This window comes from Aquarana catesbeiana, linkage group LG06 (genome assembly GCF_042186555.1).
Source record: "Aquarana catesbeiana isolate 2022-GZ linkage group LG06, ASM4218655v1, whole genome shotgun sequence".
Taxonomy (NCBI): domain Eukaryota; kingdom Metazoa; phylum Chordata; class Amphibia; order Anura; family Ranidae; genus Aquarana; species Aquarana catesbeiana.
Genome location: NC_133329.1, coordinates 370,136,555 through 370,161,831, shown reverse-complemented (window position 1 = coordinate 370,161,831; position 25,277 = coordinate 370,136,555). Strand labels below are relative to the sequence as shown.

Here is a 25,277-nt window from a genome sequence, read left to right as displayed (position 1 = left end):
GATATGCTTTATGACCCAAAGTATAGAGGAATCCATCTAAATTATTGAGTTTAAGTCTTCATTGAAGCGTGCTGCTAATGCAACCTTGTGGCCTCAGTTATGGCAAAACTCTTTTCTGTGTAGCCTCCCTGGCGGTAATTTCAGCACCATTAGCGGTAACCCTGAGCCACACTCGGATTACATTGCAGGATCCTGGTGCGGTATACTTACCTTGTCCCTAGGATCCTGCGATGTCCCCCCGCGCTGTCTGCGGGCTCTGTCCTCTGCCCGAAGCCTCTCTGTGCCAGGCTCCGTTCCCTGCGAGCGTCGCGACACACGGGGGCGGAGCCTGGCGGCAAATTTAAAAAAATGTAAAAATCATAACACATACAGTACTGTAATCTTACAGATTACAGTACTGTATGAAATTATTTCACATCCCTTTTGTCCCCAGTGCTTTGTCCAACGCCCTGCATGCAGTTTTATATGATATATACTGTTCTTTCTGCCTGGAAACTGGAGATTGTCCATAGCAACCAAAAAGTGTCCCTTTACGTCAAAAGTGGCTTTAGACCAGCAAGAAAACAGCGATAGTAAATTAGAACACTTGCAGAATTGAGCGATAGTGAATTGTGGGGAAATTTTTTAAATTATTATTATATTATTTTTTTTTTAATTATTTATATTTATTTATTATATTATAATTTACGATTTTGTGTTTCAAACTTCATCATACCCGGGAGGTCTACTCTAGACTCTTGGTGGACAGATATAAGTGTGTTATTGTTAAGAATTACAGGCCTACAATATAAAACGCCAAATTTCTATGCAAAATAATTGTACCGCTTTGAGACGCAAAAATCTGAAATAATCATACCGCCAGGGAGGTTAAAAAAGACTCTGCCCCTGTGCATAAAGCCAGGTCTATAAAGACATGGTTTGTTATAGAGGAGCCTGGTGCCCTGCACAGATTCCTGACCTCAACTCTATTGAACACCTTTGGGACGAATTGGATTACAGATTGGGAGCCATGTCTTCTTGTCCAAAATGAGTACCTGACCTCACAAATGTTCATTTGGGACCCAATCCCACCAACACACTCTATAATTTTGTGGAAAGCTAAAACAGAATAGTGGAGGCTCTAATGCCCCATACACACGATGAGATTATCGGACGAATGATCGTCCGTTTTTTATTGCATGCTGATCTCAGATCGAATCTAATGAGTTTACTAAAGTCACGAAAATTCCCGCACGACAGAAATAAAATTCGGAAGTGATGTCATGTGTTGTAATGCATTTGTATTGCATTTTCGAAACGATAGGTGTACTGATTAAACGAAAATCGTACGATCTGGCATCGTACGAAAAAATTTTTCCTGCATGTCCGATAGAATACTATCGGATGAACTGTCCTGATCGGCTCTCGAAAGCTCTGTACTAACGATCCGATTATCGTACGATCGCTTCAAAAGCGGTATTTTCCGTGCGATTTTCTGATCGTGTGTACGGGGCATTAGAGGCTCTTAGGCCTTGTTTACACCTGTGTTTTTTTTTTTTTTTTTTTTTACAAAAAAATTTTTATTGAAGAGAAAGCAGTTTAAATACTTCAAAGAGTACAGATTTAAAATAGTTCAAAACATTGATAACAGTAGCGGGTAGGTCCACATAGAATCAAGAATAACTGGTTTCAAATGTAACATGGGCAGGAAGGTGTATTACAGTATATAATCTGTTAGCAGAAACTCTTGCAGATAAAACAGGCCACAAACCAGTAGAGCAAAGTAAAATGAGACATAAAGAAAAGGAAAAATCAGTAAAGCGTCTTGGTGAGGTTGTCTAAGGTTATACCTGTAAAATGGAGCCACTGTGGGACTGGTCATATCCAGGTGGGGTATAAAGCAAATGACAATTGACAGAGGGGACAATCAGTGATCCGACCTTCTGGAAATGGGAAGAGACGGCAGCCTGTGCTGTAGTTGGGACTTCACTGTGTCTAATTGCAGATAATGGTCACAATACCGAAACACCAACCAGGGAGACCATAATGTGTTACATTTTTCTGAGGATTCCCTAGCAATGACCACCGTTTTCTCCACATGGTAAATATCCTCTATGGAGCGAAACCATTCAGGGATTGAAGGGGCACACTTTGATTTCCAGTGTCTGTGAATCAGGATTTTCGCTGCATTTAGCAGATGTCTGGTTAGAGACCTTTTATAACATCTCATGGAGCAATCTCTGATGTGCAAGATGCAACAGGCAGGGGTGAGAGAGATTTTGGTTTCAGTAATAAGTGCAATTAACATGCGCACTTTGTTCCAGAAGGGCGCCAACTGAGGGCAGTCCCATTTTGGTAAGCTGCTTTTTTACCACCCCAACTTCTCCCCTGTAAGCTACAAAAGCAGTGTGGGGGGGGGCTGGGGTGTGCATATGCTGCAGCCACAAGGCTTGAGCCACAATGGTGCAGGGTTTAAAGGATATGTAAAGGTAAAAACAAAAAAACCCCGTCATGCTTACCTCCTCTGTGCAGTTGGTTTTGCACAGAGTGGTCCCGATCCTCCTTTTCTGGGGTCCCTCAGCGGCGTTCCTGGCTCCTCCTCTTCTCGAGTGCCCCGTTGCAGAGCCGCTCTCCCTGGTTACATGGTGGTTTTGCATTACTGCTGCTTCCCACACTACAAATCCAGGAGTTGGCCAACTCACTTAACACCATGAACTCCTTTTGGGTTGATTTACTAAAACTGGAGAGTGAAAAATCTAGTGCAGCTGTGCATGGTAGCCAATCAGCTTCTAATTTCAGCTTGTTCAATGACAGTGGATGTAAACCCTATTATACACCCAGTGAAGTGACTGGCCTCCGGTGATACACAAAGATTAAACAAATCCTCCTACATAAGTTTTACTTTTTTATCTGCAGTCTTCTCTTTTCTACATTCCTTCAAAGTGCTGAATTCAGATAAAATCCTTCTGCATCGATCTGTAGCACAGAGGAGGGGGTGGGGAGCTGCAGTTAGAGCTCTTGTACAGTGTGTGAGAGCTGATTGGAGGAGAGAGACACACCCCCCTCCACACTCTGCACAGGAAAGAAGGAACGATGCAGAGCTGTGTTGTGAATAGACAGGCTGTGTGCTGAGCTCTCCTCCCCCGTCACCATTTTATCTCTGGTGTCGGGACAAATTGTCAAAAGTGACACATGCTGATAGCAGAGGAACAAAGAACCAGAGAGAAATGACACTTAGGCCAGCCATACACAGTGCAAATTTCTTTCCTGCAACCATCGGAAACTTGCACGATTCCCCCATCAACACAAACAGTGCGAAAACCCCTCCTGCAATAGCTTGTTCCCAGTGAGGGAAGTCGTCCCCGCCGGGAGAAGACAGTGATTATCGCTAGCGGCTATAGTAGCCGCTAGCGATAATCGCAAGAGAATCTGGCAGGCTGGTTGTACCCAAGTTGATCGATCAACTTGGTACATTCAGCCTGCCCATTAGCGTTTTGAATCATGTAAGGCCAGCCTTAAAAGAGAGACAAGTAAACACTACAGATATACAGTATGTGCTTTGCTCAGATTTCATGACTGAGGTTTATAACCACTTTAAGCTTTGACAAAAAAAAAAAACAGGAAGCAGATTGCTTTCTATGCAAAGCTGCACCAGGTTTTGTACTCTCCAGTTTTAGTAAATCAACCCCCATGTTTTTCTGACAATTTATCTCAACTGTTGTTAGAAGAGAGAATTGCATTATCCTACAAAGAGTTCCCTCTAGTGGCTATGCTGTAAAGACATTGTACATTGACAAAAATATGGAAGAGCAAGCTTATGATCATTTGAAAATTTTACTAAAAAAAGATACTTTGCCATTAGTTTTGATATTGGACATGTTACCAGTTGCAGTAAATTGTTTCCTCAGTTGTATCATTTTTATGTTTATCATGTTCTTTAGGCTTTGTTCACATGGGGGGTATCAATGGGGGGTATCAATGTGTACGCCATGTGAGGCCCTGTTTACCTGCACAGGGATGCACAGCTGTTCCTCTGCAGGCAGTTCCATTGATATCAACTGGGATATAGCGGCTGCACAGACAAGGCCGCTGCTCCCAATATGGCAGAACAGGGGGCCTATATGTGCAGCCACTGCATCCCAAATTACATCAATGGGACTACTGTATGGGGATGCACGGAACACCTGTGGGTACACAAGGCCCTCACACGGAATACTCATTGATAGGCCTTGTGCTCAAATATTGCTTGTTAGGTATTGTAAGGGTGTGCATTAACAAGTCCAAGAGTTGTAAAAACACTCTTGTACAAATATGTCCCCCCAAAAAATTTTTTTTTAAATGTAAAAAATGGTTGCCGTTTGTAAAATGTTAAAACTGGGTGCTGCTAAGACACTAGGCATTTTTACCTATTTCTGAAGGTTAGAAAAGAAAAGAAACAATGTGATGTCCTTGGGCACCTTCCAACTGCATCAGACATACCTGGCTGATCATTGAGGGCAAGGTCTATTAGGCAAATGGAATTTTCCCAGCTGCTCACCATTGTTACCAGGAATAATGCTGGAGGTGTCAGCCCAGCACATAGACATGCATGGTTGAGCAGAGTCAACATACACTATATTATCAAAAGTATTGGGTCACCTGCCTTTACACCTACCTTTAGTCCGTAGGGTTCAATATTGAGTTGGCCCACCCTTTGCAACTATAACAGCCTCAACTCTTCTGGAAGGCTGTCCACAAGATATAGGAGTGTGTCTATGGGAATGTCTGACCATTCTTCCAGAAGTGCATTTGTGAGGTTAGGCGCTGAAGTTAGACGAGAAGGCCTGGCTGGCAGTCTCCGCTCTAACTTATCCCAAAAGTGTTCTATCGAGTTGAGGTCCAGACCAGGGGTGGCCCGTGCATTGTGGGTGCATGGGCGCCGCTCTCTCCTAACACCGCCGCCGCCCTACCTATCCATGTGCCCGGCCCCTTTCAGGACGCCGGACACATGAATTCATGGCGGGGGGTGTGTTTTTTGAAGCACCTGATTAGAGCCAGAGGCTCTAATAGGCTTCAAAATAGGATGGGCTCGGGGCGCAGAGAGTGCGTCCCAATCCCACCCAATTGTGTGACCATAGCAAATGAATTTTCGCTATATTTACACTACAGTTACTCTACGCCAATCAGGAGGCAGGTCAGTGAGACCTGTTTCCCGATTGGTTGGACCTGCCGCTGCCCGGAGGACACAGGAGGAGAGGAGGACACAGCAGGAGAGGAGAGGAGGATACAGCCCTCTACATAGTAAGTGCCGGACCTCCCAGGGGGGTGGGGTAGGGGGTGCTGGCTGACAGTGCAGCGAGCCCCACAGCCGTCCCTGGTGCAGGGGGTGGGGGGGTGTTCATCAGCGCCGCGCCGCCTGGAGGGAGGTTGGTAGTGCTGTTTGCTTGCCGCTTTCCTAGAAGAAAATCCCACCAGCCACCACTGGTCTGGACTCTGTGCAGGCCAGTCAAGTTCCTTCACCCCAAACAAAATCCATAAAGACATGGATGAGCGAGTTTGGGGTGGAGGAACTTGACTGGCCTGCCCGGTCCAACATCAGTGCTTGACATCACAAATGCTCTTCTGGAAGAATGGTCAAACACTTCCATAGACACACTCCTAAACCTTGTGGACAGCCTTCCCAGAAGAGTTGAAGCTGTTATAGCTGCAAAGGGTGGGCCAACTCAATACTGAACCCTACGAACTAAGACTGGGATGCCATTAAACTTCATGTGTGTGTGTGTAAACGCAGGCATCCCAATACTTTTGACGATATAGTTTATATATCTACCTAAAAAACTTATTAGAAAACTGTTTCGATTTTACTAGCATCTCTATAATCCTATATAATGTCTTTTCTTCTGCTTGTAGGAATGCATAGCCTGTTGTGAAGGTATGATCTGTAATGTGGATGTTCCAACAAACCATACAAATGCCATCTTCAATGTCCTACACTCACATCGGAAATCAGATGCCCACAGGGTCACAGCACTCCTACCTACATTGCTATTATTCATTTGGGTCCTCCTCATCCTTTAGCACCATGTTTATTGGTGTAACGTGACTTTTATTTATCATCAGTGGGAGGTCTTCTACAGACATTTCTGGAATCTCAAAGGAACGTTCTGTTGTAACTTATTGAAAGGACAGCAAAGGACTCTGCTTGCTGGCAGAAAAATGATGTCAACTTTTATAGACAACAGAGTACTGGAAATATGTGAGCTCTTAACGGTCTTTCCTTATAGAATAATTGGATGTCAATGATTTCCATGTTGTATGGGAACGTATTGGATGTGTAATGCCGGGTGTTTTAATCCAGGGATAAAGACAATCAACCGTACTACTCATCTACGAGAACATGACAATTTGGTTTCTCTTTACCATATTTGGGCAGTAAAGGGTGACTCCGCAGCTAGGAACAAATTTATTTATTTATTTCAGGTACTTATATAGCGCCGTCAATTTACGCAGCGCTTTACATATACATTATACATTCACATCAGTCCCTACACCCTCAAGGAGCTTACAATCTAGGGTCCCTAACTCACATTCATACATACTAGGGCCAATTTAGACAGGATCCAATTAACCTACCAGCATGTCTTTGGAGTGTGGGAGGAAACCGGAGTACCCGGAGGAAACCCACGCAGACACAGGGAGAACATGCAAACTCCAGGAAGGTAGTGTCATGGTCGGGATTCGAACCAGCGACCCTTCTTACTGCTAGGTGAGAGTGCTACCCACTGCACCACTGTGTCGCCCCCAAAGCTGTGATAGTTGTACATACTATTCTTCTATTGGATTATAAACTCATTTCACTTTATCTAGGAATTCTAGGACTTTGGTGTACAACCTTCTACAAGGGACTCAGTCTTAAATGTACTAAAAAAAAAAAAAAAAGGTACAATTTGTACCCAAGCACCAAGTTTAATATGCTTTATGGTCAGTAATATACAAGATGAAAGTCTTTCCAGGAAAATTTACATTTCCTGTTCACAAGAGCCACTTGCGTCATCACTTCCTTGGTGCAAACAGCAGTCCTTAGCGATTTCAGGTCAGAGTGAGCGCTATTAAATATTTAAGCTGCAATACCCTATTTCAGCAGAAGGTGGCACTACAGATAAAATGTCGTGTGAAAGCTTCTGGTCCACATATATCTGAGAACGGTTGGGAGGGGAATTATTTGGGATATTACCTGAAGGGGTCAGAAAGGGCGAATCCTCCCCCCCCCCAACTGGGACACAGACAGCAATAAAAACTTGACACTCTCGGCGTCGTATTATATATGTGTAAACTTCACCTTTTTATTTGTGCAAAAATTATTTTAGACATTTTGTATTTTTTTTAATATTCAAGAAGAAAACAAGTTTAATTTGTACATGGCAACATGTATGCCTTAATAGTGTTTTTGTAAACTATTTTGTCTTTTTTTCCCATTTTGTACACTATTTATAATAAAACAATTAAAAATTATACAGCTGCTTAGCATGTTGTGTGATATTAAGACTTAAGACACTTAAAATGTGTCAGTTGTTACAAACTGGCTTCACATCTATACATTGGGAAATCCAAGGTAAACTGCATGTTTTCCTGTGCATCCTGTAACATGTGTTTACGCATGGCACTTTAGAGTGCATTGAAAAAGTATTTATACCCCTTGAAATTATCCACATTTTGTCATGTTACAACCAAAAACATAAATGTATATTATTGGGATTTTATGTGATAGATCAACACAAAGTGGCACATAATTGTGAAGTGGAAGCAAAATGATAAATGGTTTTCAATTTCTTTTTTACAAATAAATATGTGAAAAGTCAATACTTTGTAGAACCTCCTTTCACTGCAATTACAGCTGCAAGACTTTTTGGAGATGTCTCTACCAGCTTTGCACATCTAGAGAGTGAAACTTTTGCCCATTCTACTTCTCAATTGTGTTTACGTCTGTACTTTGACTGGACCATTCTAACACATGAATATAATTTGATCTAAATCATTCCATTGTAGCTCTGGCTGTATGTTTAGGGTCGTTGTCCTGCTGGAAGGTGAACCTCCACCCCAGTCTCAAGTCTTTTGCAGACTCTAACAGGTTTTCTTCTAAGATTGCCCTGTATTTGGCTCCATCCATCTTCCCATCAACTCTGACCAGCTTCCCTGTCCCTGCTGAAGAAAAGCATCCCCACCACATGATGCCACCACCTCCATGTTTCGCGATGGGGATGGTGTGTTCAGGGTGATGTGCAGTGTTAGTTTCCCACCACATATAGCGTTTTGCTTTTAGGCCAAAAAGTTTAATTTTGGTCTCATCTGACCAGAGCACCTTCTTCCACATGTTTACTGTGTCCCCCACATGGCTTTTTGCAAACTGAAAACGGGACTTCTTATGGCTTCCTTCTTGCCACTCTTCCATAAAGGCCAGATTTGTGGAGTGCATGACTAATGAGCTGTGGATCTCGGCAGCCCCTCCAGAGTTACCATGGGCCTGTTGGCTGCTTCTCTGATGAATGGTCTCCTTGCCCGGCCTGTCAGTTTAGGTGGACGGCCATGTCTTGGTAGGTTTGCAGTTGTGCCATACTCTTTCCATTTTCGGGTGATGGATTGAACATCTCCGTGAGATGTTCAAAGCTTGGAATATTTTTTTATAACCTAACCCTGCTGTAACCTTCTCCACAACCTTATCCCTGGCCTGTCTCGTGTGTTCCTTGGCCTTCATGATGCTGTTTGTTCACTAACAAACCTCTGAGGGCTTCACAGAACAGCTGCATTTATACTGAGATTAAGTTACACACAGGTGGCCTCTATTTACTAATTAGGTGACTTCTGTAGGCAGTTGGTTCCACTAGATTTTAGTTGGTATCTACTCTGGGTATCAGAGTAAAGGGGGCTGAATACAAATGCACGCCACACTTTTCACATATTTGTTTGTAAAAAAATGCTGAAAACCATTTATCATTCTCCTTCCACTTCACAATTATGTGCCATTTTGTGTTGGTCTATCACATAAAATCCCAATAAAATACATTTACATTTTTGGTTGTAACATGAGAAAATGTGGAAAATTTCAAGGAGTATGAATACTTTCTCAAGGCACCGTATGTTGTGCATTTAATTAAAAAATGGCAGAAGAGTTCACAAGTACAGTATTTGTCAATGCATTGGTTGCTGGGTAGAGGTTAAATATACACTATGGTTCCTCTTTTCCTTTTTAGTTGTTGCTCTTTTTTTTGATCTGATATACAGACCTTTATGATATATAAACCTTTTATCCACCTCTAAATCATAATATTTGTTATTTTGAAAAAACAGTATAAAGGAAAAAAAGCTGTGAAAATGGCACTTGTGGAGTTTACCCAAACATTTGTGTATTCATATTTATTGGTTTTCCTAATCGGCGGTGTTGCAGAGGTGTGTCCTATTTTACAAGCTTGGCGTAAAAAAAGTGTCCCTCTATCTCATTTCAAAGGGTTGGCTGGGATGCAACGCTGTGCTGGCCCAATGCAACTGGTTTGAATCAGTTTCCACGTTACAAAAGTAAACACAGACATTTATGCAGATTTCCTGTAGTTAATTTAAACATATGTACAGGTTTAAACAGTGATGAGTCTGGGGTGGGAGTGGGTGGAGGTAACGTTGGGTAGTTTCACAGACATTTTTATGAAACAATAAGCTAAGGCCTAAATTCAGAACACAGTCGCCTAAAGCTGAACATGTTGGATCCTGTAGTTTTCCCTTTCCTTCAATTTACCTAAGGAGAATTACCTAGGTAAGGCCAAATAAACACATGTAAAATTAGAATCTCAGTGTATTCTATGTACTCAGCTGGTCACCAGAGGGCATCTCATACAGTCCTTTATTACTTCAAGTATCTGCTATGTACAAGAATTTTTACTATGAAGCTTTAGAAAATTGAGCAGCATATATAAAACTCGCCAATACACTTAATCAGGGCTTTTTTTTTTCTCCTAAAATAGGTGCAGGAACTCTAATGACAACCCCCCAAAACCTCCCTTCCCCCACCTACGCACACACCCTCCAAAACCGCATCAAATAATGGGTGTGGTCAAAGTTCACTAAAAGTGGGAGTGTCTTAAAGGAGCATTAAATACCAGGAGTGCATAGTGCAGTACATAGTAAGTACAGAGTGCAGAGTTCGGGGATGTGCTACATACATAGTGCAGAGTTTAGGGGGCCACTGCATACAGAATGCAGAATTCAGCGGTGAGCTACACACAGAGTGCAGAGTTCAGCCTTCTTCCACAGCTGCCTTCCTCTGCATCCCCCATCCACATCTCACTTTCGCCCTTCTTCTTCTCTAGTACACCGAAAAACACTGTAGGTGGCCTCGCCTCTCTCACTCACAGGGAGATCATCCAGTGGGGGTGTCAGCATCCGCACTGCAACCCGGGCACCTGCATATCCCTTGTCCCAATTCTGCATTCAGTCAGAGCTGTTCAGGAGATGTCACGTACCTGGTGGCGGAGACCAGAATGCAGGGAGTAGCCTCTCGTGTGCCTCTGGTTCGAGAACCCCTGATAGAGAAGACAGGGACTCAAGAGCACAGAGGGCCACAAGTGCTTGGCAAGTGGCAGATGTGGGGCTGGTCCGGACCTCTGGTGCAGCAGAAGAAGGGCTGGCAGGAACACTGGAACCGTGGACTGAGCAGAGAAGTACCGTAGCTGGCAGGAGCTCAGGAACACCAGGAAGAAGGGAGGTGTTCTGTAGTTCAACTGGAGCACTGGAACAACTGGTAGTAGGAAGATGAACCGGAACTCTGGCAGGAACACTGGAACAGCTGATTGAGCAGGGAAGTAGTGTAGCTGGCAGGAACTCAGGAACAGCAGGCAGAGGGGAGGTGTTCTGTAGTTCAACTGGAACACTAGCAAGGTCAGACAGGCCAGGTCGATACTGGTGGGCAGAGCAGGTACCAGACAGAGGCAGAAGAGTAGTCGGGCACGGACTGGGTCGGCAACAGACATTCAGCAACAACCGTAGGATGAGGCAGGAGAATAGTCAGACAAGCCGAGGTCGGGGACTGGCAGCAAACAGGAGTAGTCAGCAGCGGACTGGGTAACAGGAATCAGGTAGACAGGTATACTGATAGCTTAGGGTCACAGGAAACGCTGTAGACCGGACAGCAAGAAAGCATGCTGACAGGCTCCTTTAAATAAGTCCACTGGCGCCAAACACTGTCACCGTGCACGTCCGCTCGCTCCCGCGCGCACCCGCGCGCACCTGAGTACCGATCGTACGTGCCCGCTCGCACCACCGCGTACTCGCGTACACACGTTCGTGCTAGCGTATCTCCGCATGCGTTCGTTCACGCTAGCGCGCACCCGCACACATCCACCGGCTCTAACAACTGTGCTAACAGGACATCTTTCATGACATTGCCCCCCCCCAAGGGGCAGCCTCCGGATGCCCAACTGTGCCATCTTACTTGGATGGGACCTCTTAAAGGCAAGAATCAACCTCTTCGCGTGAATGTTAGACTCCGGCTCCCAAGAGTTCTCCTCGGGCCCCTACCCCTTCCACTTAACCAGAAACTGGACTTGGTTGCGGCTTTTTCTACAATCCAGAATGGACTCAACCTCATATTCAGCTTCTCCATCAATGATCACAGGTTCAGGGGGACCGACCTTCCGGGTGACAAAAGGATCAGGAACTGTGGGTTTGAGTAGGGCAACATGAAAGACCGGGTGGATCCGGAATGACTCTGGTAACTTGAGTTCGTAGGCGACATTATTCATTTTCCTTAGCACTGGGAAGGGACCCACGAACATGAGGCCCAATTTCTTGGAAGGACAAGCCAGTCTTAGGTTCAAAGTGGACAGCCAGACCTGATCTCCGGGTTTAAAATCAAGCTCCCCCCTTCTCTTCTTGTCAAACACCTCTTTATTATAGTTCTGGGTCCTTGCCATAGTCTCCTGCAGGAGTTTGTTATTTGCCTCAAAAAAGTTTAGGTTCTCTTGGACAGATGGTACTGGACACTCTGGGATGTTATTAGACAAGAACAGAGGATGGAAACCATAATTTGCAAAGAACGGTGATTGCTTCGTGGCAGAGTGAACAGAATTATTGTAAGCAAATTCGGCAAGGGGTAGAAGCGGAGCCCAGTCGTCCTGGGAAAAAGAGGAAAAGCAGCGCAGATACTGCTCCAGCGTCTGATTTGTTTTCTCCGTCTGGCCATTTGTTTGAGGGTGATAGGCAGAAGAGAAGGAGAGGTCAATTTTCATGGACTCACCAAGAGCTCTCCAAAACGTGGAGGTAAATTGCACCCCCCGATCTGAAGTGATATTGGCAGGAATGCCATGAAGCCTCACCACTTCCTTGATAAATGTCCTAGCAGTTTCAGCAGCAGTAGGGGTGCCCTTCATTGGTAGGAAATGTGCCATTTTGGATAATCTATCCTCTATTACAAAGATCGTAGTGTAACCTTAAGAAGGTGGCAGCTCGACAATAAAATCCATGGAGATCATCCTCCATGGCTTCTCCAGGACAGGTAGTGGTTTCAACAGACCCCAAGCTTTATACTTGCTGCCTTTATTTTGAATGCAGGTGACACATGCTTCCACATAGTCCTTGCAATCCTTTCTTAACTGCGGCCACCAGAACATGCGCTGAAGAAGTTCAGGTGTCTTATGCATGCCGAAATGGCCGGCCAACATGTGATCATGGCAGGAACTAAGAACTGCTGCTCGCATCTCCTGAGGTACGAAGATCCTATCCCTGAACCACAGAAGGTCATCTCTGGCCTGTAGAGCTGTATCAGGTGGAGTAGAAATATTCCTGGAAGCTTGATTGATTTGTGAAAGTAGATCCCCTTGGAGCAACAGAAAGTTTCCTGAGGACAAGATGGTGTCTGGTAGAGAAGATGCTTCTGAACCGCTGTACATACATGACAGCGCGTCAGGCTTGATGTTTTTTGACCCGGGACGATAGGTTATATGGAATGAGAATCTGGTAAAGAACAGTGCCCATCTGGCCTGTCGTGGTTTCAACCTCTTGGCAGTCTTTAAATATTCCAGATTCTTGTGATCTGTATAAACAAGAATCGGATGAGCTGCTCCCTCTAAAATATATCGCCATTCCTCAAGCGCAGCTTTGATCACTAACAACTCTCGGTCACCCACGTGGTAGTTCCTCTCTGCTTCCGATAATTTGCGAGAAAAAAAAGCGACTGGGTGCAAAAGAGCCCTAAGCCCCTGTCTCTGGGAAAGCACTGCACCGACCGCTATCTCCGAGGCGTCCACCTCCAAAATATAAGGCAATGTGGAATCAGGATGTTTTAAAACTGAGGCTGAGACAAACAGATCTTTCAGTGTCGTGAAGGCCGTCTGAGCTTCAGTAGACCAGTGGAATTTAAGGCCCTGCTTGGTTAGCCTTGTAATGGGAGAAATGATGGTGGAGAATCCTTTGATGAATTTTCTGTAAAAATTTGCAAATCCTACAAAACGTTGGATTCCCTTCTTGTCAGTGGGAGCGGGCCAGTCCAGAATGGCGGAGACCTTCTGAGGGTCCATTTTGATGCCTTCCACAGAGATAATTAGATCAAGGAACTGGATACTTTCTTGTTCAAAGACACATTTCTCGGGCTTGGCATAAAGGCCGTGCAGGCGAATTCGGGTCAAAACATTTCTGACATGTTCACGATGTTCAGCTAAGGAAGAAGAAAAAATTAAGATGTCATCTAAATAAATAACAATAAACAGGTCAAAATAGTCTCTGAAGATGTTATTCACAAAATGCTGAATCGTAGCAGGAGCATTACAAAGTCCGAAAGGCATGACTAAATATTCGAAGTGCCCAAACCGAGTACGGAAAGCAGTCTTCCATTCGTCTCCCTTGCGAATGCGGACAAGGTTGTAGGCACCACGAAGATCTAACTTAGAAAACACTACTGCAGACCCCAGGCTCTGAAAAAGTTCTGGCACTAATGGTAAAGGATAACGGTTCTTGATCGTGATTTTATTAAGTGCCCGATAATCCACACAAGGGCGTAGAGAATGGTATTTCTTCTCCACAAAAAAGATTCCTGCTCCTGCTGGGGATGTGGAGGGTCGGATGAACCCTTTTTTCAGATTGTCATCAATGTAGGTTTTTAATACTCCTAGTTCTAATTCTGACAAAGGAAAAATTCTCCCAAAAGGAATCTCTGCCCCTGGAAGGAGCTCAATTGGGCAATCGTATGGCCGGTGGGGAGGAAGAGTCTCGGCCCCCTTTTGACTGAAAACATCCAGGAAGCTTTGGTAGGCTTCAGGTACAGTTTGACAGATCTCGGCGTCAGTTTCCATGCATAACAGGGAAGAAGGGGCCTTGATGACTTCTGGTAGACAGTGTTGATGGCGGTAAGAAGAAGAGAACTCAATCTTCCCCGAGGTCCAATCAATTTGCGGATTGTGGGCCTTGAGCCACGGCATGCCTAATATTATGGGAAATAGAGGAGACTCGATGGCATCCAGACAAAGTAGCTCTTGATGGGTGCCGGCAATGGTGGTGAGAAGAGGTACAGTCTCCTGGGTTACTGGCCCTGATCTGAGGGTAGACCCATCGGCCAAATATACTGAAAGTCCTTTCGCTCTGGGCCGGAGGGAAATGTGATGTCTGGAAGCGAAGGACAAGTCTATGAAGCCACTGCAATCCCCGGAATCAATGATAGCGCTGGTTGGTATATTCCCTCCTGGGAGCTGTAAGAGAATCGGAACAGCCAGATGAGAAACATTATTCAGTACAGCAGGGGTAAGAGCAGGGGAAACAGAAAGGCACTTACGAAGCTTTGCCAGGCATGTTCGTACAAAATGTCCGGGTTCCCTGCAGTATAGGCACAGGTTACCAACCCGACGGCGTTGACGCTCTTCAGGAGTGAGTGAAGGGCGTAAAAGACATTGTTCCGGCGTATCTGAGGCCATGGTGGTTGAAGCTGGAGGAGCAGAGTGAGGAGAACTAGGTACACGGGGCAGCATCCAGACAGGATGAGCAGGACCAGAGGATCGCTCCGTACGCCGTTCTCTCAGGCATCTGTCTATTTGAATAGAAAGGTCTATGAGGCCCTCTAAAGTCTCTGGAATACCCACTCGGGCTAGTTCATCCTTTAAAGATTCTGAAAGGCCCATACGGAACTGATACCGTAGGGCGGCATTGTTCCAATTTGTGTCAGAACTCCAGTGTCTGAATTCCGACACGTAGTCCTCAACGGTCGAAAAATTTGTTCTTTTTGCGAAGCAGACCCTCCCCAGCACATTTTAATGATCCGATTCTGAAGGAGGTTCTGTTCACTCCTACCTGGCTCGCCATGCTGTTATCGAAATTCGGTTGTACGCAGAGCACAAAGCCAAATCTCCTGTTAATAACAATTTCGTCTAATGATATAATACCAATGCATCTCACCTTTTGATCATATCCATCCTCTGGTGTGTGTGTGTGTGTCTCATGCTCACAAATAATCACATCCTCCTCCTTCAGGTTCCAAAAACACACTGCTCGCCAGCCTCCCTTAGCTGTCTGCATGAGCCACTTTATTAGCATATCAATAGGAGGTCCCAAAAGCTCGAGGGTTCCGCCTCCAACAGCCAAACACCTCTTACAAAGCTTGTGACCTCACAGGATGTGAGTGACCATATAAGGATTTAACAGCAGAACACAAAACAACCAATTACTACAGGACATGATACAATATACTAAATGACGATGACTAAAGTTCCTCGTGCATGGATGAGAGATTATCTGCAGGTGTAGGTCATGGCACCCCAAACATGTTGATCAGGCATACCAGGGGTGACAAGAGCAAAACACCTCTAAACCGATAATGTCTTTGCAGAGTGAACGCATCCCCACCAGACGGTCGTTCTGTGCATTGCACAGGGGCCCTTTTGCTGGCGGACATGTCCTCTCTCCGCAAACACCTCTCTCCAAACACCAGGAAGTTTTCCACTACCTAACAGGTCTCAGCCAGCATCGATCTGCCCCAGTCAGTTCTTTAGAACGGGCTGTGGTTGATCAGACACACTGGGAGACTTATGACAACACATTAATATAAAATTTTCCACAACACCACTCGGGCTAGTTCATCCTTTAAAGATTCTGAAAGGCCCATACGGAACTGATACCGTAGGGCGGCATTGTTCCAATTTGTGTCAGAACTCCAGTGTCTGAATTCCGACACGTAGTCCTCAACGGGTCTGCGGCCCTGCTGTAGGGTGTGCAAGGCTGCCTCTGCAGTAGCGGTCAGCTGCGGGTCCTCATATAATGATGACATGGCCTGAAAGAAGGTGTCCAGGGTATCAAGTGAGGTATCTTTCTTTTCTAGTAGGCGATGGGCCCAGGACTGGGGCTCGCCTGTCAGCAGCGAGATCTCGAACCCCACCTTGGTGGTTTCCAGGGAGAAAGTCCTTGGTTGAAGGGCAAAAAAGAGTTCACATGATTTGCTGAAAGACCTGAATTTACCCCGGTTACCCGAAAATCTTTCAGGCGTGGGAACCCTGGGTTCAGGCGGCAACATCACCACTGAAGGTGCAGCAGAAGTCCCGGAGGCTGGAGGTGTGGATGCTGCTAGAGCTTGGACTCGGCCTTCCAGCTGGGTATAGCCTTCTTGTAGGCTTTTTACCGCCTGGGTAAGTCCAGCAAGATGGCGGCAGAGTTCGTCCATGGGAGAGGCTCCCTGCGTGGGCTCGGACATGGCTGTCCGGTACTGTCACGTACCTGGTGGCGGAGCCCAGAATGCAGGGAGTAGCCTCTCGTGTGCCTCTGGTTCGAGAAACCCTGATAGAGAAGACAGGGACTCAAGAGCACAGAGGGCCACAAGTGCTTGGCAAGTGGCAGATGTGGAGCTGGTCCGGACCTCTGGTGCAGCAGAAGAAGGGCTGGCAGGAACACTGGAACCGTGGACTGAGCAGAGAAGTACCGTAGCTGGCAGGAGCTCAGGAACAGCAGGAAGAAGGGAGGTGTTCTGTAGTTCAACTGGAGCACTGGAACAACTGGTAGTAGGAAGATGAACCGGAACTCTGGCAGGAACACTGGAACAGCTGATTGAGCAGAGAAGTAGTGTAGCTGGCAGGAACTCAGGAACAGCAGGTAGAAGGGAGGTGTTCTGTAGTTCAACTGGAGCACTGGAACAACTGGTAGTAGGAAGATGAACCGGAACTCTGGCAGGAACACTGGAACAGCTGATTGAGCAGAGAAGTAGTGTAGCTGGCAGGAACTCAGGAACAGCAGGCAGAGGGGAGGTGTTCTGTAGTTCAACTGGAACACTAGCGAGGTCAGACAGGCCAGGTCGATACTGGCGGGCAGAGCAGGTACCAGACAGAGGCAGAAGAGTAGTCGGGCACGGACTGGGTCGGCAACAGACAGGCAGCAACAACCGTAGGATGAGGCAGGAGAATAGTCAGACAAGCCGAGGTCGGGGACTGGCAGCAAACAGGAGTAGTCAGGAGCGGACCGGGTAACAGGAATCAGGTAGACAGGTATACTGATGGCTTAGGGTCACAGGAAACGCTGTAGACCGGACAGCAAGAAAGCATGCTGACAGGCTCGCACCACTGCGTATCCACATACACACGTTCGTGCTAGCGTGTCTCCGCATGCGTTCGTTCGCGCTAGCGCGCACCCGCATACGTCCACCGGCTCTAACAACTTTGCTAACAGGACGTCTTTCTTAACAGGAGATCAGATCTATGGGAGTTGTTGGGAGACAAGCTGCCACTTGTAAACACAGAACAGTCAGGTCAATAAATATTGGGACATTGACACAATTCTAATCGTTTTGGCTCTATACACCACCACAATGGATTTGAAATGAAACGAATAAGATATGCTTTAACTGCAGACTTTCAGCTTTAATTTGAGGGTGTTTACATCCAAATCAGGTGAACGGTGTAGGAATTACAACAGTTTGTATATGTGTCTCCCACTTTTTAAGGGACCAAAAGTAATGGGACAGTTTAACAATCATCCATCAAACTTTCACTTTTTAATACTTGGTTGCAAATCCTTTGCAGCCTGAAGTCTGGAATGCATAGACATCACCAGACGCTGGGTTTCATCCCTGGTGATGCTCTGCCAGGCCTCTACTGCAACTGTCTTCAGTTCCTGTTTGTTCTTGGGGCATTTTCCCTTCAGTTTTGTCTTCAGCAATGGAAATGCATGCTCAATCGGGTTCAGGTCAGGTGATTGACTTGGCCATTGCATAACATTCCACTTCTTTCCCTTAAAAAACTCTTTGGTTGCTTTTGCAGTATGCTTCGGGTCATTGTCCATCTGCACTGTGAAGCGCCGTCCAATAACTTCTGAAGCATTTTGCTGAATATGAGCAGATAATATTGCCCGAAATACTTCAGAATTCATCCTGCTGCTTTTGTCAGCAGTCACATCATCAATAAATACAAGAGAACCAGTTCCATTGGCAGCCATACATGCCCACGCCATGACACTACCACCACCATGCTTCACTGATGAGGTGGTATGCTTTGGATCATGAGCAGTTCCTTTCCTTCTCCATACTCTTCTTTTCCCATCACTCTGGTACACGTTGATCTTGGTCTCATCTGTCCATAGGATGTTGTTCCAGAACTGTGAAGGCTTTTTTAGATGTTGTTTGGCAAACTCTAATCTGGCCTTCCTGTTTTTGATGCTCACCAATGGTTTACATCTTGTGGTCAACCCTCTGTATTCACTCTGGTGAAGTCTTCTCTTGATTGTTGACTTTGACACACATACACCTACCTCCTGTAGAATGTTCTTGATCTGGCCAACTGTTGTGAAGGGTGTTTTCTTCACCAGGGAAAAAATTCTTTGGTCATCCACCACAGTTGTTTTCCGTGGTCTTCCGGGTCTTTTGGTGTTGCTGAGCTCACCTGTGCGTTCTTTCTTTTTAAGGATGTTCCAACCAGTTGATTTGGCCACACATAATGTTTTTGCTATCTCTCTGATGTGATGGGTTTGTTTTGTTTTTTCAGCCTAATGATGGCTTGCTTCACTGATAGTGACAGCTCTTTGGATCTCATATTGAGAGTTGACAGCAACAGATTCCAAATGCAAATAGCACACTTGAAATGAATTCTGGACCTTTTATCTGCTCCTTGTAAATGAGATAATGAGGGAATAACACACACCTGGCCATGGAACAGCTGAGCAGCCAATTGTCCCATTACTTTTGGTCCCTTAAAAAGTGGGAGGCACATATACAAACTGTTGTAATTCCTACACCGTTCACCTGATTTGGATGTAAATACCCTCAAATTAAAGCTGAAAGTCTGCAGTTAAAGCACATCTTGTTTGTTTCATTTCAAATCCATCAATGTCCCAATATTTATGGACCTGACTGTATGTTTACAAGTTATAGTGGTGAGCAGAGAGCAGAGTGAGTGTTTGAGCCAGAGGTGGTGGAACTGAGTTCCATCAAGTTCCAGCTGAAAAAAAGCCCTGCACTTAATGAGGTCTACAGTGTGCCCTGTCCTATTTTATATATAATATTAAAAGAAATCCAGCATAATGTTCCTGCCACACACATACAGGTTTCATCCCAGTATCCTACTGCAAAGAAACACTTTGATTCTCCCTCAGTATCCATCTCCAAGGACCCACTTTGGTCTTTCCCCATTATCCATCGCCAAAGACACACCACACATCATTCTCACCACAGTATCGCGCTCCAAGGATGAACTTTGGTCTCACCCCAGTATCCAGCTTCAAGGATACACATGTCTATTAGAGTAACCAGCTCCAAGGACACACTTTGGTGTCACCCGAGTTTCCAGCTCCAAGGACACACTTTGGTCTCACCCCAGTATCCAGCTCCAACAATAAACATAGGCTTCACCTTGAGTATCCATCTTCAAGGACACACTTTGCTCTCTCCCCAGTATCCAACATCAAGGACACACTTTGGTCGCACCTCAGTATCTATCTCCAAGGACACACTTTGGTCTCACTCGAGTATCCATCTCCAAGGACACACTTTGGTCTCACTCGATTATCCAGCTCCAAGGACACACTTTGGTCTCACATGAATATCCAGCTCCAAGTACACACTTTGCTCTCACCCCAGTATCCAACTCCAGCAATACACATAGGTCTTACTTAAGTTTCCATCTTCAAGGACACACTTTGCTTTCACCCCAGTATCCAGCTCCAAGGGCATACATAGGTCTAACCCCAATATCCAGCTGCAATGACACACTTTTGTCTCACCCCAGTATCCAGGTCCAAGGACAAACTTTGGTCTCAACCCAGTATCCAACATCAATGCCACACATTGGTCGAACCTTCGTATCCAGCTCCAAGGACACACATGGGTCTCACTCGACGATCCAGCTCCAAGGACACACTTTAAAAAGGGAAAAGGCAAGCACCACTGAATTGGCTAAAAATGCATGCAGCTTTATTAAATACAGGTGAAAAATAGCCAAGAAGTGCCAACGCGTTTCAGCTATTAGGCTTTAATTATGGCTCCAATGACGCACTTTAGTCTCACTCCATTATCAAGCTACAAGAGATACACATTGGTCTCTACCAGCATCCACCTCCAAAGACACACTTTGCGCTCATTTCAGTATCTAGCTTCAAGGAAACACATAGGTCTCACCCCAGTATCCAGCTGTTAGGACACACTTTGCTCATTCCCTATTAATATATTAACTATAAAATGCACAGCTATATCGGTAAGATCTGCAGTCCAGCACAAAAAGCACCATTTACAGTATCTATATCACAAATGAGATCTGCACCAAGAACACGCAGCTCATTTTCCAGTATCTGTCACTAGAGAGATCTGCTCCCCAGCACATACAGCTCACTTCTCAGTATCCATTTCACATGCAAGCTCTGCTCCCCAGTACACACAAGTCATTTTACATTATCCATATCACCTGTGAGACTCGCACCCCAGCACATAAGGCATATGAAGCAGTATTCACAATACCTGAGATCTGCACCCAGTACACACAGCTCGCCTACCAGTATTCATAACCATTGAGATTTGCACCCCAGCACAACAGATGACTTTCCTGTTTACATGTCACCCCAGTCCAAACAGATCACTCCGCCTCCCAATATCCATTTTTACCGCAGCACACATAGCTTATAAAATCTGTGAAATCTGCACCCAGTACACTTACCTCCCAGTATTCATGTCGCTGGAAAGATCTTCACTCCAGTTTGGACGGCTCACTTTCCAGTATTCATGTCACCTGTGGAATCTGCACCTGAGTACACAGAAAATAAACGTAAAATAGTAAGACTAATGTGGAGTAGATTTTTTTGGCACAAGAACAGCTCCAGGAAAGTTGAAAGGAGCTATTTAAACTATTTAAGCGGTGTTCCGCCTGGGGGATTTTTTTTTTAATATATGGACACTTACCTGTTCAGGGAGCCCATGATGTCGGTGCCGCAGCCGATTTTCTGGTCGGCTATCGGGTTCTGCTGCCGACATGTGCCGTAAGTTAAACCGGCAGTAAAACCTTTCGGCTTCACAGCCGGTTCCCTACTGCGCATGCGCGAAGCGTGCTGCACTTTGTAACTAGCCCAGCGGTGGAGGAAGGAGGAGGGGGGCCGAACTTCCGAGGGATGGCGCCATGGCGCTGTCTCCCAGAAGTGGGGAAGGGGAACTGTCAAAAACAGGTACCCGTTCCCCTCACCCTCATGAAAGGTGCCAAATGTATTACCGGAGGGAGGACGGGGAAGCAGATAAGTGGAGGTTCCACTTTTGGGTGGAACTCCGCTTTAAAGCACATTGTACCCTTTAAAGGCACCTTTTGTTCACCGTCCCTGCTGACTTCAATGCAATGAAAAATTCAACATTGCTTATCGTCTTTTCAATATTTGCTATAGAAATAATCCATTATTTATTTGTGCCTTCTGAGCTTCATCTAATGTGCTTGGTTGCCTTGACACTGGGTGGTGGAAGTCCAGTTTACAGGCCCCACACAGTTACTTGAACACCTATGAAGATACATGAGGGTAAGGATTAGGATAAGTACACACTCATTATATATATATCATCTCGCAGAATCTACAGATAACCCAACCAGTGAAAATCACATGGTCAGATATGACGTTTGTGAACAAACACTGCCGGGCAGGATCCAACGTGTGTGACTCCAGCTTTTGTTTTCCACAGCTCACAATCTCTTGGCGCACCGTGTGTTTACTGAGCCAGGAATGCTGGGATATGTGTCCTGACATCTCCCTCTGCACCCTTCCCACAATGTATGGAGTTTGTCTCACACAGCACCACTTCCCCAGCACAATACTGTCTGACATTTTGTTTTGGTTGGGTCTGAATTTGGGAGATGGTCCTGAGGGCCAGACAATGCCGTCACAGACGGAAAGTATTTTCGTCATAATGGTGTTTAGTATCGTGAAATGACCCAAGGATCATTAATAACAGATAATCTACGCGTTATTTGTCTTTGTCAAAATGGGCCTCATTTATCAGTGTCTGCAATAAAAACTGGCAGTGTTACTGGCTAAGACCAACCCATAATTAAATATATTTATAAAAATGACAGACGGGAACTAAGGGGGTAATCTTCAGGATGCACAGATTTTTTTTTTCAGACACTTTGATAAATTGCCATTTTATTCAGCCTGTATCACTGTATGAAAACACTACAACCATTCTCGTGAAACAGTGTCTTCTATCAACTTGAAGTCTGCAGCAGATGGAAGATGTAGAGGAGCAAGGAGTAGAATGCCATGTGATATACAGTATTTGGCATCTGCCACTTGAAATGGGCCATGTGACCTTTGTGTAATAGTCAGCTCCTATGCCGAGCTTCAGGGATAAAGGGCTGAAAAGAGTCTATGCTGTCCTTTGCCACTCAGAATTAAAAACCTTCACTGAAAAAAATACTAGTTGCATGGCTATCTCTAGCCTCAATTAGGGATGAGCCGAACACCCCCTGGTTCAGTGCGCACCAGAAGATGCAAATAGACAAAAATATTTGTGTGAACATGAGAACACCGTTAAAGTCTATGGGACACGAATGTGAAAAATCAAAAGTGCTCATTTTAAAGGCTTATATGCAAGTTATTGCCATAAAAAGTGTATAGGGACCCGGGTACTACCCCAGGGGACATGTATCAATGCAAAAAAAAGTTTTAAAAGCAACCGTTTTTTCAGGAGCAGTAATTTTATTAATGCTTAAAGTGAAACAATAAAAATGAAATATTCCTTTAAATATTATGCCTGGGGGTCACCTTATTCTGCCTGTAAAGTAGCGAATCTTTCCGATGTTTATTACAGTACCGTAGCAAAATTACATTTCTAAAGGAAAAAATGTCATTTAAAATTGATCGCGGCTGTAATGTATTGTCAGCTCTCGGTAATATAGATGAAAAACCATTGAAAAAAATGGCGTGCGGTCCCCCCCAGTTCATACCAGGCCCTTTAGGTCGGGTATCAATATTAAGGAGAACTCCACGCCAAAATGTAAAAAAAAAATAGCGTGGGGTTCCCCCTCAAAATCCATACCAGGCCCTTCAGGTCTGATATGGATTTTAAGGGGAACCCCACTCCAAAATTTTAAAAAATGGCGTGGGGGTCCCCCCCAAAATCCATACTAGACCCTTATCCGAGTGAGCAGCCATGGCAGGCCAGGAAAGGGTAGGGACAAGCGAGCACCCCCCCTCCTGAACCATACCAGGCCGCTTGCCCTCAAAATGGGGAGCGTGCTTTGGGGTCCCCCCCAAAGCACCTTGGCCCCATGTTAATGGGGACAAGGGCCTCATCCCCACAACCCTTGCTCAGTGGTTGTGGGGGTCTGTGGCGGGGGGCTTATCGGAATCTGGAAGCCCCCTTTAACAAGAGCCCCCCTATGTGAATGGGTAGGAGTACATTGTACCCCTACCCATTCACCAAAAAAAGTGCCAAAAGAGTAAAAATGACAGGAGACAGTTTTTGACAATTCCTTTATTTAAAAAAAAAGTGTCCCGTGATGTACATCCATCTTCACCCCCCCCGCCCTTGCCTATATAACAGCTGTCACAGCCAAGAGACAGCAGTCGGTGGGACGCCTCCCATTGAGGCGGAGTTTTTTTTTCTTCTATTTTTCGGGTCCATCGGGCACCGTGATTGAAGATGAATGGACATCTCGGTACACTTTTTTTTTTTTTTTAATAAGGAATTGTCAAAAACTGTCTCCTGTCGTTTTTAGTTTTTTGACACTTTTTTTAGTGAACAGGTAGGGGTACAATGTAGGGGGGGGCTTTTTAAAGGGGCCTTCCAGATTCTGATAAGCCCCCCCCGCCCGCAGACCTCATCCCCACAACCACCGGGCAAGGGTTGTGGGGATGAGGCTCTTGCTCCCATCAACATGGAGACAAGCGGCCTGGTATGGTTCAGGAGGGGGCGCTCGCTCATCCCCCCCCATTCCTGGCCTGCGATGGCTGCTTGCTCGGATAAGGGTCTGGTATAGATTTTGGGGGGGACACCCATGCCATTTTTTTAACATTTTGGCGCGGGGTTCCCCTTAATCACTTCAATACACTGTGTTATATATACTACACTGCCTGCACTGACTGAAGATAGAGTTTACACTGAATATCTAGTCTTCACTAAATTCAGCGTATATATATATATATATATATATATATATATATACTAGACTGTGTACTAGAATGTGTATTTTATATATATATATATAAAATACACTGCCACTAACTAACTAACTAACCTGCCTGCCTAATCTAGCCTCAAACTGTCTCCCTCCACAGTCACACACTATATAGTGGGGACGGAAAGTATTCAAACCCCCTTAAATTTTTCACTCTTTGTTATACTGCAGCCATTTGCTAAAATCATTTAAGTTCATTTTTTTCCTCATTACTGTACACACAGCACCCCATATTGACAGAAAAACACAGAATTGTTGACATTTTTGCAGATTTATTAAAAAAGAAAAACTGAAATATCACATGGTCCTAAGTAATCAGACCCTTTGCTGTAACACTCATATATTTAACTCAGGTGCTGTCCATTTTTCTGATCATCCTTGAGATGGTTCTACACCTTCATTTGAGTCCAGCTGTGTTTGATTATACTGATTGGACTTGATTAGGAAAGCCACACACATGTCTATATAAGACCTTACAGCTCACAGTGCATGTCAGAGCAAATGAGAATCATGAGGTCAAAGGAACTGCCTGAAGAGCTCAGAGCCAGAATTGTGGCGAGGCACAGATCTGGCCAAGGTTACAAAAAAATTTCTGCTGCACTTAAGGTTTCTAAGAGCACAGTGGCCTCCATAATCCTTAAATGGAAGACGTTTGGGACGACCAGAACCCTTCCT

General features: G+C 45.1%; 1 protein-coding gene across 2 annotated transcripts in view; it reads left to right on the top strand.

The window, feature by feature from the left end:
• Positions 1-7,470, top strand: part of LYPD6B (LY6/PLAUR domain containing 6B) — a 110,603-nt gene extending 103,133 nt beyond the window's left edge. For both annotated transcript variants that reach the window (XM_073634208.1, XM_073634209.1), the window contains one exon: positions 5,869-7,470. In XM_073634208.1, the coding sequence (XP_073490309.1) occupies positions 5,869-6,036 (168 nt within the window). In that variant the 3' untranslated portion in view covers positions 6,037-7,470. The remainder of the gene's footprint in view (positions 1-5,868) is intronic.
• The last annotated feature ends 17,807 nt before the right edge of the window (positions 7,471-25,277 follow it).